This window comes from Bubalus bubalis, chromosome 5, assembly GCF_019923935.1.
Source record: "Bubalus bubalis isolate 160015118507 breed Murrah chromosome 5, NDDB_SH_1, whole genome shotgun sequence".
NCBI lineage: Eukaryota > Metazoa > Chordata > Mammalia > Artiodactyla > Bovidae > Bubalus > Bubalus bubalis.
In genome coordinates, this window is record NC_059161.1 from 80,277,466 (window position 1) to 80,293,158 (window position 15,693).

The following is a 15,693-nucleotide window of genomic DNA, read 5'->3' on the forward strand; positions in this document are numbered from 1 at the left end:
TTATTTTAAATCTAGTGTTTATTTTTATACTTTAGAGCCTACTGAATCACATTTTGAATGCCATTTTGTCCCAATTGAACTTTCAGATTTCAAAAGGAAAAAAAATAATACCTGAGTTATCTTAAAATAGATTATAAGCTGATATATCATAAAAATGCACAATTTAAAAAGAACAATGTTGTAAACTGTAATGATCTGTATTGATGGGGCTTGTCTACAGAACACTGATAACACAGGTTAAATAGTATGGAAAGTGTCTTTACTGATTTCCTATACTTTTCACGGCCAAATTCCATATTTTATAAGTTTGAGACAATGTAACCAAACTGATATAGCTTATTTACCTTTACAGAGAATTAATACTTGTGATCATGTAGATTATTTATATAGGCTCAATAAGAATCTATCCATTTTTCCTACCAGAATATAATTGAATATTGACTATGCCAAAAATTCCAATTAATTAGGTGTGATAAGCCCTTTTTAAAGGAACAAAGATTATATTTTACATGTAAGGATGACATGAAGTCTTCTCAGGAAAAGTTTTCTGGGACAGCTTTATGGTTTGTGAAATTCCAAAATTTCATTTACTGGCAGACATGTTAACAAATACCTAATAAGGATGGTAAAATTTCTCTGACACATAAAAGTAATTCCCAGCCTAGGAGTTTCACAAGCCTCCAGACAGAAGTTCATTATATGGATATAAATCAAAAACAACAGGCTATCCTGACTGGTTTCAGACTCCAAAATAGTAAATTCTGACTATTTCTCATAAATATGTACTTTTTGACAAAAACTATTTTCTCCTTGATTTTTACCATGCTAACAAGTGAAGATAAACTGAATATGATGGACACTTAAGAAAGCTGCTGATTTCTACTATGAACATGGTAGCCTTAGTCATCTTTTTTCACTTTTTAAATACTTGTTGCAATTTGTATTCAACAAAGCTTTCTTTCTGAAGTTACTTTTGCAATTGTTTACTTGTCCAGATGTTTCTGTGTCTGAGTCTTTGATAGCATTTACTACGTGCTGGCACTAATACCGTGCTGGAGCTGAGGATTTGGAAATGAATTTGAGGAAGAGACCTGCCTGTGAATAAAGAACTTCCCCTCAAATACTTGGTAGGATGTTAATATCACCTTCATTTGTTCTGATGCTCCATGCAAAAGGAAAGGATCCTCAAAACAGTTATGCCTGAGAGGCTATCCCTGGGATCCAGAAAGTTGTCCTCTGACATGATTCTGTCTGCCCACAGCCTCCTGATTCAGCCTTATCTGTGCCTCCTTTGCCCTACTTTGCTCTTCAAAGTGAAAGAAAGAAAGCGAAAGGCGTTCAGTAGTGTCCTACCCTTTGTGACCCCATGGACTGTAGCCTGCCAGGCTCCTCTGTCCCTGGAATTCTCTGGGCAAAAATACTGGAGTTGTTATGTTAGCCACTCCCTTCTCCATGGGGTCTTTCTGTCCCAGGGATCAAACCCAGTTCTCCTGCATCGCAGGCAGATTTTTTACTGTCTGGGCCACCAAGGTGCCTCCCTTACCATACTTCGTGCTTCAACCTCTTAAATCCATGCGGGTCCTGGAACATGGCAGCCTCTTCCCATCATGGGCTTTTTCTGTTTCTCCTGCCTCATATGTTTTTGCCAGGTTAGCACCTGTTCTTCCCCTTCCAACTGAAACATCATTTCCCAAGGAAGACTTCCCTGACCACCCACAGCATTTATAAACTCTCCTAACCCTCAGAAGTACTTTGTTGAACTTTTCACAGTTGTAATAAATCACTGATTTATATGAGCCGCTGTTTAATGTCCATCTTCTTTGCAGACCACGTTCTTCATGAGGACAGGCGCTGATTCTCTGATTTCACTGTTTTCTGCCTCCACCGCCTCCCACAGTACAGGGCAACTGTAAGTGCTCAATTAGCATTGGTTGCATGAGTAAATGAAGGATAAGAGCAGACGATTAGAATGATTGGATCAGGGAAAAATTGTCAGGGTGCTTTCTCTGGGTTTTCATTGTACCTCCCGAGTTGGTTATTCACAAGGTGACATAACTATTGAAAAAATGAAATTTCTAGCACCTCAGGTTCCAAACTCAAAGCAGAAGAGTTTGGAGTTTTGTACCATCCTGAGGTCATTTTTTCATTTATTCAGTCACTTAATAAATACTTCCCTAAGCATCTACTATGTGGCAGGCACTAGGGATGAACACAAATGTGAGTAGAACAGGACCCCGTCTTTGCCTTTACTGAGTTTATAGACTAGTGAGGGAGGCAGACATCAATGACATCCGCACTCACACACAAGATGTAAAATTCTAAGAGTCATGTGCTAGGAAGAGAGGTACAAAGTACTCTGACAACCCCAGTAGGGATCTTCCCTCACAGGGGAGTCTGCCTTTTCTTAAGGTGCTTGCTGAGCTGCATTCTGAAGGATGAGTAAGTGTGTTAAGTTAAGAATATGCGGATTATGACCTGCGGACAGAGGAGGCAGGAGCCATGCACACAGGGTGGGCAGGAAGCTCCTTCACTATCAGCTACGATTTTGGGGAAATGAAAACCTTGGGGCTGTTTTGATTGAAGGCACAGTTTCAATACACAAAGAAAGTGAAGTGGCAGGATTACTTACAGACTCCAGAAACAGAGGAGGGAGGCATGCAATGAGCTGGGGGTAGGAGCAGTGCTCTGTCACAAGCCGGCAGGAGAAAGAGAACAAGCACCTTTTACTTACAAGGTGGTTGAGGAGCACCACTTACTTTTCGAGGGCTCAACTTAAAAATTTTATTTTAAAAGGTGCCCAGGGAAATGCAAAGCAGGACCTTGTGGCTGGAATCCTAAACTCGGGTTCTTCTCTAAATTGCCAGATTCTGGGTGTGAGTAGAGTTCTCATACTGTAAAATGCTTAGGCAGCAACTCAAATAGCTGCCTCATCACAAGAAATGATGCAAACATGGAGTTCCTGCTGCTTGTTGTGACATGAAAAGTCCTTTGTCTCTGCCCTAAGGTTCTGTGTCTTCTGCCGGAATCCATAAGACTGGCTGTCTATCTCATTAGCTTGCAAGTAGTATAAAATCTCAGGCCCTTCATAGTTATTGACATGCAAGTAGATGGCATATGCAAAAGCTGTGTGGTGGATGAGAGCAGAGCAAATATAAGAAAGTTCAAGAAAGAGGGCATTGGGACGTCCCTGGCGGTCCAGCAATGAAAATTCTGTGCTTCCACTGGTTTCGAACCCTGGTCAGGGAACTAAGAGCCCACATGCCACGTGGCGCGGACAAAAAGTAAAAAAAGAAAGATGGAATGAATGGATGGGTTACAGGGGCTGAAGGGGGCAGGACATGAGATGAGGTTGGGAGGTGCTCTGGGACCCTTGGCCAGTCATGCTGGGGCAGCCCCAGGCAATGTCTTGGCCTCTTCTGGCCACATTCATGCATGACATGTGGAACTGATCGAACTGGGTTTAGGGGAGCACAGGATAAAGCGTGGGCCAATCTAAGCCTATGAAATAATTTTTAACAAAGGAGGAGAGTGAAAGTAGGTGTTTTCTTAACATCCTGCACCCTGTTATGAAAATTTTTACATACCTACCACTGTAATATTTCTATTAGACATTAGAAGAAGTCTATTTCCCAGTGCCCCAAACAAAGAAAGGTTATTATGAACTATCATTTCTGTCAATTATCTAGGGTACAAAAGAAGGCTATTTACTTTAAAAGGGTGAAGCAATGACCCTTTAGTGTTCATGAGTATGACTCTGGACAAACTGCTGTCTGACCATTTCTTTCAGTGAAGAGTTGTTTCAGTTTTACAGGGAGAGGAAGGAAGAGAAGTGCACAGAGAGATAGACCTCACCAAGAGAGGGCTGTGAAACCAGTGTGGCTAACATCAGATTAGTACCGAATGTTAGTGTCAAAGTAAAGGTATCTATTGAGAAGCCCTCTGACCTATTCCAGCAACTGGAGTTCTGGATTTTTCACTCCCTGCCTATTAATTCATTTGTAGCCTACGAAGAATGGAGTTGTCCAGGATCTTTGGCTCAAAATGTATCCACAAATAGGACAAATCATGCAGAGCCTTGTTAAGAAGTTTTGTTCTTATCTGAAGAGTGACCAAAAAAAAAAAAAAAAAAATCGCCAAGGGATCTAGAAAGGGGTGGTATCATTACACTTGGGTTTCAAAAGAGAGGAGCTAAGGGAATGGAGGTTATTGATCTGAGATTATCTGCTCCTGAGGGAAACTGAATTGTCTGCATTTTTACTTCTTGGTATTTCACTGAAGCCCCAGACTTGCCAAATTCTTTCTCATTCATTGTAACTGGCATTTCAAAAGGAAGGAAAGCAGCAGCAGGTCTCAGAGTGCCACTCAGCAACTTCCCACTCCTCCCTAGCTTTTCTTGTTAAACAATCAGCATGTCAGTTGCTGAAAGGCTCTCTGGCCCTCACCTTGACCTTCAGGCTGCTATGGGAAGCAGGCTTGGAGAGGAGGAGAGGAGGTCAGGCAGGGTGATGCCGGGATCAGGGAGAGAAGAAATAACAGCCTTGTTTGGAGGTGCTGTGGGTTGCAGAATTCAATTGTGCCCAGTTTCAGCCTGGCCAAAGGCCTGGACAGAGGGCTGGAGAGGCAAAGGTAGGGGTTGCCAGAAAAGCAGGGGAACTGCTGACTTTTGGAGAAAAGTGAGTGGGAGGCTGAGTCACTGGGCCCAGGAGCCCCCAGATCATCCTTCTAATGGCTGTTCTACTGGCAGATGCCTCAGGAAGACTTGGCCCAAGTTTTCAAGACTCTCCAGGGTTTCCCAATCCACCTCTTGGGGCCCACAGTGCTCCTCCCCCGCCACTTCACAGTCTGCCAGTTCCTTCACTGACACACAGCTCGGTTTCCAGTAAAGGGAGGATTGTGGTGCAGGGGAGTGGAGAAGGGTACGTATAAGAGGAAGCTGGAGGCCCAGGAAGTGTCCTGCTCAGGCAGCTGGGGAGCAGGAACCTGAAGGCACAGGAAGAGGCCGCGCCATGCCCTCCTCTGCTGCAGCCAGGATGGGGCTGAGGGTGGCTCAGACAGGTCTCTGGGTTGGCCGCAGAGCTACTGCTTGCAGAGACTGGCCTCCTACCTGCTGTGGGGAGAGGCAGTGGGCTGGAGAAGGGGCGGTGCAGAGCCAGGGGAGAGAGAGGAGGTTCCTGGTGTGAGGAGGCCCTGGATTCTGTGGCGGTGGAGGGTGGGTGCAGGGAGCAGGAGGGAGGACCAGAGGTGCTTGCAGGGGGTCTCATCCTGGATTTCCCTTCAGGTTTTGTGGTCCTGGTGCTGCTCCAGAGCTGTGAGTAACCTTCTTTTAACTCATGGAAGGTGGGGGTGTGGTGAGGGCTATATGGAAGGGAACTTGGCATTTTTTCCCAGTTTCTTCTGTGATGCAAATGGCTCAGAAACATTAGCATTTGTTAAACCAAGGTGATGAGTATATAGATGTTTATTATACTACTCTCTACTTTTCTGTATATTTACTATTTTTCAAAATTAAAAGCTTTCAAAGGCTCAGGTTCAAAGAAGGCTTCAACCAATAGCCTAGTGGGAACCACTAACAGGAGCCCAGGAATAGCGTGTATGAGTGATGCCCACTCCAATCAAGAGGGCAGAAGAGGCCTGCTCCGCAGCAGCAGAAATTAGAAAAAGAAGAGAGCAGGAACTTTCCAGCCCACTGGGTTATTGTGTCTCAGCTAGGGGGATGGACTGAGGGGCCCGGAGACTGCCATTCTGGGTGGGTTACAAGTCAGGGGTACCTTCCCCATGAAGGCAGAGAAGAGACAGGCCAGAGCCTCTCAGACCAAGGACTCCTGAAAGGCAAAGGTCTTCTAACACTGGCTGTTTGGAGCTAGGCCACTCCTTTCCTTCAAAGCCTCCAGGGAACCTTCCTTACTTGTACCAAGTCCCATCTCATCTTTATTCATCAGAGCCTCCTCACTCCCTACAGTGTTCTGTTCTTAGTCTGCAGTATATTTATATACTTTGATCTTTCCTAAGCATTTTCAAAATAGGTTTTATTTTCACCAGACAGAGAACTCCCTTGAGCCAGTTGCTTTCACTGAGAATTTTAACTATGCTCACAATTCTACCCATCCATCCCACCCCTCCCCAAAACCCCACTGGTGCTCAGCTCAGGGCCCCAGCCAGAGGGTCCCTGGCTCAACCTTGGCCCAGGGCTCACCCTAGCTTTCTCCTCAGGTGCTGCATACAAGCTGATCTGCTACTACACCAGCTGGTCCCAGTACCGGGAGGGTGATGGGAGCTGCTTCCCAGACGCCATCGACCCCTTCCTGTGCACCCATGTCATCTACAGCTTTGCCAACATAAGCAACAATGAGATCGACACCTGGGAGTGGAATGACGTGACGCTCTATGACACATTGAACACGCTCAAGAACAGGTTGGGCCACTGACTAGCCAGGGCAGGAGAAGGATGGAGGTTAGGAGGGCTGCTTTCAGGGTAGAGTACGCCTGCTCAAGGGGATGGGCAAGGTCCCCAGGACTCACTTCTGGGTGGAGAATTGGAGAGCCTTGGCTCAAATGGGAGGAAGTGATGAGGGCAGAGGTCAGGGTATAGAAGAAGCCTGCAGAAAAAGGCATAGCTGAACTCCCCTGGGAGAAGGAACTCTCTCTGTCCCCTGTAGGTGCCTCTCCACAGAGAAAATGTTCATGGTTCTATTTTGCCATATTGTGGCTTCCCACTGGAGGGAACAAAAATGGGCAACACATCTCAGAATATGTGCCATAAATACTTAGAAAACCTTAGAATAGTGAATTTCAAGGTTGGAAGGGCCTTGGAGGCCTGATTCAGCCTCTACCCAAAGCTAGAAGCCTACTACAGCTTCCTAAACATGGGGTCACCCCATGTCACGGCAACTTCACTCAACCCCAGCCTTCCTGCCTCTCTGTGCCCCACAGGAACCCCAAGCTGAAGACCCTCCTATCTGTTGGAGGATGGAACTTTGGTTCTCAAAGGTAGGATGCATCCCCCAGAGGATGATGGGATAAGAGGAAGCATAGGTTTCTCTACATCCGTGGGATGAAGGTCACAGGGACCCCAGAATGGTCAGGCACAGGGACGTGAATGGTTGTCAGGAGTTTGTATCACATGCAATCATGAAATCAGAGCTCAGAAAGGGTAAGGAACTTGCCAAGAGACACACAGCAAGATGGCAGTCAATGTTCTGATTTCTTGCCAATGCTCTTTTTACTACTTCTCAGACATGAAAACAAAGAAATTTGAGGGGATACTGTCCTAAGGGTTGGAAGGAGCAAGATGGAATGAATGGGAATTTGGGAGTGGAGACCCTGGGAGGACTTCCTGGAGTGGGTAGAGTTGGAGCAGCTTTAAAAAGAGTTAAAGTAATGGCTATAACAGCTCTCATTTATTGAGTGGTTGCTATGTGTCAGGCATCCTGTCCAACCACCATCACATGTAATCCTCATAATAGCACTGTGAGATATTACATTTATGCCTGTTTTACAGATGAGGAAACTAAGACTCAGGTTATAATCTTCTCAAAATGGCTTGGCTACTAGGTGACAGAGCCAGGGATATCTGATTATAAAGCACATGTTCTTTCTATTAATAAGATGATTAGAAGTGGGTCCTGTCCAAACCATGCCCTCCTATAGCTGTGTGAGTTCAGGCTCCCAGCTGCACATGCCCCAGAGACCACTCCAAGGGGCCAAGGCACCCAGCATTTTGGTGCTGAGCACTCTACTGTGGTGATTTTGGTTCTAGATTTTCCAAGATAGCTTCCAAGACGCAGAGTCGCAGGACTTTCATCAAGTCGGTGCCACCATTTCTGCGGACCCATGGCTTTGATGGACTGGACCTAGCATGGCTCTACCCCGGGTGGAGAGACAAGCGGCATCTCACCACTCTGGTCAAGGTGCTGGTCGGGTCGGGGAAAGGGGCAGGGAGGTGGGGAGCACCAAGGAGTGGGGAGGGAGGAAGCTATCTTCGGGCATGTTCTCCTGAGGCAGGCAAAGGGAGACTAAAGCCTCCTTGCTGCAGAGTCCTGAGATCTGGACCAAAGGTAAGACAAACAGGCCTGTGTCCTGAGGTCTGACACAGCAGGGAAGACATCCTCTGAAAACAGGGGGAGGTGGGCTGGGGTTCTAAGAGGCAGCGTCCACTAACCGGGGCACCTACTCCTCACTGCCACTTAGTCGAGCATCATTGTCCTCTATTCATTCTCAAACTGACACTGTGCACTCCCAAGCATGCACTAAATCAGGGATACTCAACTCCATCTGGGGGCAGCCCAAGCATCTCTAGTTACCCTAGGGGCAGAGCAATCAAACAAATTGTTCACAGTATCAGTAACATTTGCTGGATCATAGAGAAAGCAAGGGAATTCCAGAAAAACATGTACTTGTTTTTCATTGACTACAATAAAGCCTTGCACTGTGTGAATCATAACAAACTGTGGAAAACTCTTAAAGAGATGGGAATACCAGACCATCTTACCTGTCTCTTGAGGAACTATGTGGGTCCATAAGCAACAGTTAGAATCTCAACAACTGACTGGTACAAAATTGAGAAAGGAGTATGACAAGGCTGTATATTGTCACCCTGTTTATTTCACTTATATGCAGAACACATCATGCAAAATGCTGGACTGGGTGAATTACAAACTGGAATCAAGATTTCCGGGAGAAATATCAACAACCTCAGATATGCAGATGATACCACTCTAATGGCAGTAAGCAAAGAGGAACCAAAGAGCCTCTTGATGAGGGTGAAAGAGGAGAGTGAAAAAGCTGGCTTAAAACTCAACATCAAAAAAAAGAAGATCATGGTATCCAGTCCCATCACTTCATGGCAAACAAAAGGTGAAAAGGTGGAAGCAGTGACAGATTTCCTCTTCCTGAGCTCTAAAATCACTGTGGATGGTGACTGCAGCCGTGAGATTAGAAGATGGTTGCTTCTTGGAAGGAAAGCTATGACAAACCTAGACAGTGTATTAAAAAGCAAAGACATCACATTGCCGACAACGGTCCATATAATTAAGGCTATGGTCTTTCCAGTAGTCATGTACGAATGTGAGAGTTGGACCAGAAAGAGGGCAGAGCACTGAAGAATTGATGCTTCAAACTGTTGTGTTGGAGAAGACTCTTGAGAGTCCCTTGGACTACAAGGATATCAAATCAGTCAATTCTAAAGGAAATTGATCCTAAATATTCATTAGAAGGACTGACACTGAAGCTGAAGCTCCAATACTTTGGCCACCTGATGTGAAGAGCCAACTCAATGGAGAAGACCCTATGCTGGGAAAGATTGAAGGCAGAGGAGAAGGGGGGGACAGAGGATGAGATAGACGGATGGCATCACTGATTCAATGGACATGAACTTGGGCAAACTCCAAGAGATGGTGAGGGATGGAGAAGCCTGGTGTGCGGCAGTCCATGGGGTCGCAAACAGTCAGACACAGCCTGGCGACTGAACAGAGTAGAACAACAGACTGAACAGCAGTCAGTATGAATCACTTTAACTTTGTGTTCTCATTTACTACCTTAAACAAAGCACAGACCAACAGCAAATGTCTTCCAGCTCTATCTGTGGACCAAGCGGGATCACTCTTTATTCTCATGGTCCCTGCAGGATAAAGAAAAATGGAATACTGATGAGTACACATGGGGTGTAGGGATGAGACTGGCCCAAACTGTTTTTAGGAAAAGGATGGGTGAGCCTGCAGATGGGACCACTTTATCATTCCCACTAAGCTCCGGTCTGGTTGGAGATTACAGCAGACAGGGAAGGCCAATGACATCCTCAAAGATCTTTCTCCACAAGGCTTGCTGTCACTCACCTGCCTCTCTCCCAACCAGGAAATGAAGGCTGAGTTTGTAAGGGAAGCCCAAGCAGGCACAGAGCAGCTCCTGCTCAGCGCAGCAGTGCCTGCAGGGAAGATTGCTATTGACAGAGGCTATGACATCGCCCAGATATCCCGGTGAGTCTCCTGACCTACTCCGCCTTGGCAGTCTGTGTACAATAAGAAGACCAGGCTTTTGGTCCCAATTTCTCCAGAGATGAGTGACTTTGAGCAAGTCACATCACTTCTCTGTGCCTCAGCCTTCCTATCTGTCAAAAGGGGTATAATAATCCCTATCTTTCCTTTTCACTTGGGATATTGTGCTGACCAATTGAGAAAATTGCTATGAATGTATGTTTGTGGGAAAAGAAGTAGAGAGAGTTATATAAATGAGCCAGTCACTAGTCTCTGGAAGGGCAAAGCAGCAGTTAATAATACCTTTCATTTCTAGGCTGCTGGAGAGTCCTCAAGGGACTCTGTCTTGCAGAGACTCCCCTTTCTTGTCCACCTGTCCCTTCTCCTCGCCTTGCCTCCTTATGCATGTGGCGATGTGCAGTCTCCAGCCAAGCAGCTTGATTTCTTGGTGGAACAAAACATGGATCTTAGGAAACCCAAGAGTAAGAGACAAAGACTCTTCACTCTGACTAGAATCTTCTTTAGGGTCTCAGGCACATGTAGATTCATTGTTTTAATTGCTTTAATTGATCACTTCAGTTCAGTCACTCAGTCGTGTCTGACTTTTTGCAACCCCATTGATTGCAGCATGCCAGGCTTCCCTGTCCATTACCAAACTCAGGTCCATCAAGTTGGTAATGCCATACAACTATCTTATCTTCTGTTATCCCCTTTTCCTCCTGCCTTCAATTATTCCCAGTATCAGGGCCTTTTCAAATGAGTTAATTCTTCCCATCAGGTGGCCAAAGTATTGGAGCTTCAGCTTCAGTGGCAGCATCAGTCCTTCCAATGAATATTCAGGACTGATTTCCTTTAGGATGGACTGATTGGAACTCCTTGTAGTCCAAGGGACTCTCAAGAGTCTTCTCCAACACCAGAGTTCAAAGGCATCAATGCTTCAGCACTCAGCTTTCCTTATAGTCCAACTCTCACATCCATACATGACTACTGGAAAAAAACATAGCTTTGACTAGATGGACCTTTGTTGGCAAAGTAATGTCTCTGCTTTTTAATATGCTGTCTAGGATTGGTGATAGCTTTTCTTTCAAGGAGCAAGCATCTTTTAATTTCATGACTGCAGTCACCATCTGCAGTGATTTTGTAGCCCAAAATATAAAGTCTCTCACTGTTTCCATTGTTTCCCCATCTATTTGCCATGAAGTGATGGGACCGGATGCCATGATCTTAGTTTTTTGAATTTTGAGTTGTAAACCAGCTTTTTCACTCTCTTCTTTCATTTTCATCAAGAAGCTCTTTATTTCTTCTTCGTGGGTGGTGTCATCTGCATATCTGAGGTTGTTGATATTTCTTCCAGCAGTCTTGATTCCAGCTTGTGCTTCATCCAACCCAGCATTTCACATGATGTACTCTGGATATAAGTTAAATAAGCAGGGTGACAATATAGAACCTGACATACTCCTTTCCCTATTTGGAACCAGTCTGTTGTTCCATGTCCAGTTCTATTGCTTCTTGACCTTCATATAGATTTCTCAGGAATCAGGTAAGGTGGGCTGGTATTCCCACCTCTTTAAGAATTTTCCACAGTTTGCTGTGATCCACACAGTCAAAGGCTTTGGCATAGTCAATAAAGCAGAAGTAGATGTGTTTCTGGAACTCTCTTGCTTTTTCGATGATCCAACAGATGTTGGAATTTGATCTCTGCTTCCTCTGCCTTGTCTAAATCCAGCTTGAATATCTGGAAGTTCACAGTTCATGTACTGTTGAACCCTGGCTTGGAGAATTTTGAGCATTACTTTACTAGCGTGTGGAATGAATGCAGTTGTGCGGTAGTTTGAGCATTCTTTGGCATTGCCTTTCTTTGGGATTGGAATGAAAACTGACCTTTTCCAGTCCTGTGGCCACTGCTGAGTTTTCCAAATTTGCTGGCATATTGAGTGCAGCACTTTCACAGCATCACGTTTTAGGATTTGAAATAGCTCAACTGGAATTCTATCACCTCCACTAGCTTTGTTCATAGTGATGCTTCCTAAGGCCCACTTGACTTTGCACTCCAGGATGTCTGGCTCTAGGTGAGTGATCACACCATTGTGGTTATCTGGGTCATGGAGATCTTTTTTGTGTAGATCTTCTGTGTATTCCTGCCACCTCTTCTTAATATCTTCAGCTTCTATTAGGTCCATACCATTTCTGTCCTTTATTGTGCCCATCTTTGCATGAAATATTCCCTTGGTATCTCTAATTTTCTTGAAGAGATCTTTAGTCCTTCCCATTCTATTGTTTTCCTCTATTTCTTTGCCTTGATCACTGAGGGTGGTCAAGTGATCATTGATCACTTAGAGGGTGGGAATGAGGTGGCTCTCAATTATTTGCCCCAAACACCTAAAGCTCATATTCATGCAATCCACCTGGAGACCCCTAATCTGTGTGTGTAGAAAGCTTACTCCCTATTACAAGGAATCATAGTTTCAGGCCATCCTTTGGTCCTGCTCTTTCCCCACAAGGCTAGTTACTGATGATATTAATCTGCTTTCTCAAAGATGAATGTGGTTGGAGAGTAGGGATTGAGATGTGCTGGAGGGCAGCTCCCACTTGTGTCCTGGGTGCAGACAGGAAGAGCCCTGTTCTTGCTTTGAATGCTCCTGTGGGACCCTGAGCAGGAGCCTAGGTCCAGCAGCCTAGTCTGGTCACTGGGTTCTACCAGATTTTGGATTAATGACTGCCTGTTTTTCTTGCTCACATCCTGTTGGGGTGGTGTGCTTTTAAACTTTTCTCCTTGCCTTGCATCCACTCTTCTATAGACACCTGGACTTCATCAGCCTTTTGACCTATGACTTTCATGGAGCCTGGCGCCAGACAGTAGGACATCACAGCCCCCTGTTTCGAGGCCAGGAAGATGCAAGTTCTGACAGATTCAGTAATGCTGTGAGTTTCCCAAAGGAGGGAAGGCTGAGAGGGGGCCACAAACGCCTGCTGCCTGCCAGAGCTCACACACCAACCTCTCCACTGCTTGGTAAACCTGTAAGGGAGGGGTTAGGGGCCCACTTCACAGATGAGGAATCTGAGGTGCAAAGTTCATGCATTCTCCATGGCTCTGGGAACTGAGGAGGTGATACGTACATAAAGAATCAAGATATCTCCTGACGGGCCTATAGGGTGAAGGCACAGGGCAGGTGGGAGACAGCAAAAGAGGGCTGGGGGCTGAGAAGCCAAGAGTCTAGTCTAGCCCTGCCATTTGATTGCTGTGAAATGTGAGCCAGGCACCTGATTTCTGCAACTACGAAACAGCATCTTTTCCTATACCTGAGAGGATTTCTTTGAGATGGAAACTGTACAGTGCTTTTTAGACTGACATTATAAGTTTCCGGAAGGAAGGGAATTCCAGATGCATATAGATCTGGAACTCCTTTCAAGGCAGCAGTGGGAATTGCACGACCTTTTCCCTCCTAGACTAACTGCTCAAACTGTCCCGCCCTTCCCACACCCAGGACTATGCTGTGAGCTACATGCTGAGGCTGGGGGCTCCAGCCAATAAGCTGGTGATGGGTATCCCCACTTTTGGGAAGAGCTACACTCTGGCCTCTTCCAAGACAGATGTGGGAGCCCCCATCTCAGGGCCGGGAATACCAGGCCAGTTCACCAAGGAGAAAGGGATCCTTGCCTATTATGAGGTATGAGCTAGGAAGAAGGTAAGATTTCCCACAGCATCAGCAACCCTGGGGAAGCTGGCCCTCCAAATCACCCCCATTTTACTCCTTTGAAAATTAAAAAAAATTAAAAAAAATTCCAGCAGACTTAGCACTCTAGAGAAGAGGGAGGAGGAGGGCAGGCACATCAAGTCTTCATCCCCTCTGGCCACCAAGTTGGGGCCTTCCTTTTGGCCCAGGAAAAAGCAATGGCCAAGAGGGAGGTTCTGTTTTGTTTTGACCCAACTTCTGCTGCTCTGAGTTGCCTTGGCCAGTCCTCAGTGTCAGTGGAGAGCAGCCACAGAACCCTGGGATATTTGCATCTGTTTTAAGTAAAGTTGCATGAAATCTGCAGGTTCTAGGGGGCAGGTGCAACCTGCAGGATGAAGCAAGGGGCTGCAATAGATTTGGGGGGTAACATCCCCCCAGTGACCGGCAACGTCTCAGCACAGCTCTCCAGCCACCCCTGCCCTGTTCTCTGCTCAGATCTGTGACTTCCTCCACGGAGCCACCACCCATAGATTCCGTGACCAGCAGGTCCCCTATGCCACCAAGGGCAACCAGTGGGTGGCATATGATGACCAGGAGAGCGTCAAAAACAAGGTATGTTCACAAGGCCATACCCCCCAGATGAAAAGCGAGAGGGACGCCCCCTGCACTGAGGGTGGGGCTTGGCTACAGGGGTGTTTCGGTCCCAGTGTCGTCTAGATAGCATGCCCCCATGTGCACCCTGGCACGGGAACCCAGCCACGCCCGCCTTGGGTCTCCCCACCAGGCACGGTACCTGAAGAACAGGCAGCTGGCTGGCGCCATGGTGTGGGCCCTGGACTTGGATGACTTCCGGGGCACCTTCTGTGGGCAGAACCTGGCCTTTCCTCTCACGAATGCCATCAAGGATGTGCTTGCTGGGGTGTAGCCTTCTGCCCTTGGGCTCACAGTGGGGCAGAGATGCCTCTCACACTTGGCTCTGACTGACCAGAAGCCTGATCTCCTGCCCTGCTGGGGCCCCACTGAGCCTCAGCCTGCCTTCCTTGGGCCCATGTGAGGGCCAAGGCTCCGCAGTCTGAGCTCAGCTCTGGTTGAGGGGCAGGCTGGGGTGGGGCTGTGGGGCCAGCACAGCGCACAGCGCACAGCACAGGGTCAGCACAAATCTGCTGACGAACAAGAATGCTCAGCAGCGCCAAGCCCGACACCAGGAGATTTCTTCCCCTTGCTTACTCCTGGGCCTGACGCCTAAGGACGCCATTTTGGCAAGCTCGGCTGCCACACAGCCTTATAAGAAGCAGCAACCACAGTAATTACACCATCTGCAAGGCCTGGCTTGAAACCTTTTCCCGGGAACATAACTGTACCTCCATCCCACTTCCCCCTGCTGGTTCTGGACCTGCTCAATAAAGCACCACGGTTCACCCGTTGTTGGCACTTGCTTCAGTATCTGTGGCCCCACTGGGCTCACCTCCCACCTCTCTTCTGGAATCCTTTCTCTCAGACTTGAGAGAGCCCTGAGGTGCAGAAAGTGAGACCACCCTGTCCTCTGCTGCCTCCAGGGCACCCCCCAAAGTGGCAAGCATCACCAGATTCATTGGATGTGGGCTTAACCCAAGAGTGCTGGAGGCCTTCTAGATCTTAAATTCATTGTCATCCAGACTTCTGTATATGGTTCTTTGTTGAAAGAAGCCTTTTCTGTTTCCAGGGGCTAGCAGGCACTAGAAAGGAAACCCTTTAATTCCAGCCCTTCATCTCTTCTCACCCTGGGGAGGGGTAGGAGCCAATATAGGGCCAGGTTAGAGAGCCCTGACCCTGGACTCAGAGGTAGAAGGAGACACCGATGTTACCTCACACACTGTCCCACAATCCCTGGTCTAGAGTCTCTGCAGATCTTGAGAGCTGGCCTTCCAAGCTCCCCTAACACTCTCAGTGAGCAGTTGCTCATCACCTTAGAAGAGCCCTTTTCATTGCTGGACTGAAATTGGTCAGATGTCGTAGGGCTGTAGCCTAGGCCTCTGTCTCTTTCCTCTCAGGACACACTTAGCCCTCAGCCC

At 46.8% G+C, this 15,693-nt stretch overlaps 1 protein-coding gene across 1 annotated transcript; it reads left to right on the forward strand.

The window, feature by feature from the left end:
• Window positions 1–4,960: 4,960 nt before the first annotated feature.
• On the forward strand, window positions 4,961–15,063 carry CHI3L1 (chitinase 3 like 1; the record flags this gene model as incomplete). Its single annotated transcript, NM_001290968.1, is given in 10 exon segments — window positions 4,961–5,055; window positions 5,279–5,308; window positions 6,211–6,412; window positions 6,931–6,987; window positions 7,757–7,907; window positions 9,850–9,971; window positions 12,767–12,890; window positions 13,454–13,636; window positions 14,138–14,254; window positions 14,427–15,063. Coding segments are annotated over 10 exon segments (1,152 nt in total). The 3' UTR covers window positions 14,568–15,063.
• Window positions 15,064–15,693: the final 630 nt, after the last annotated feature.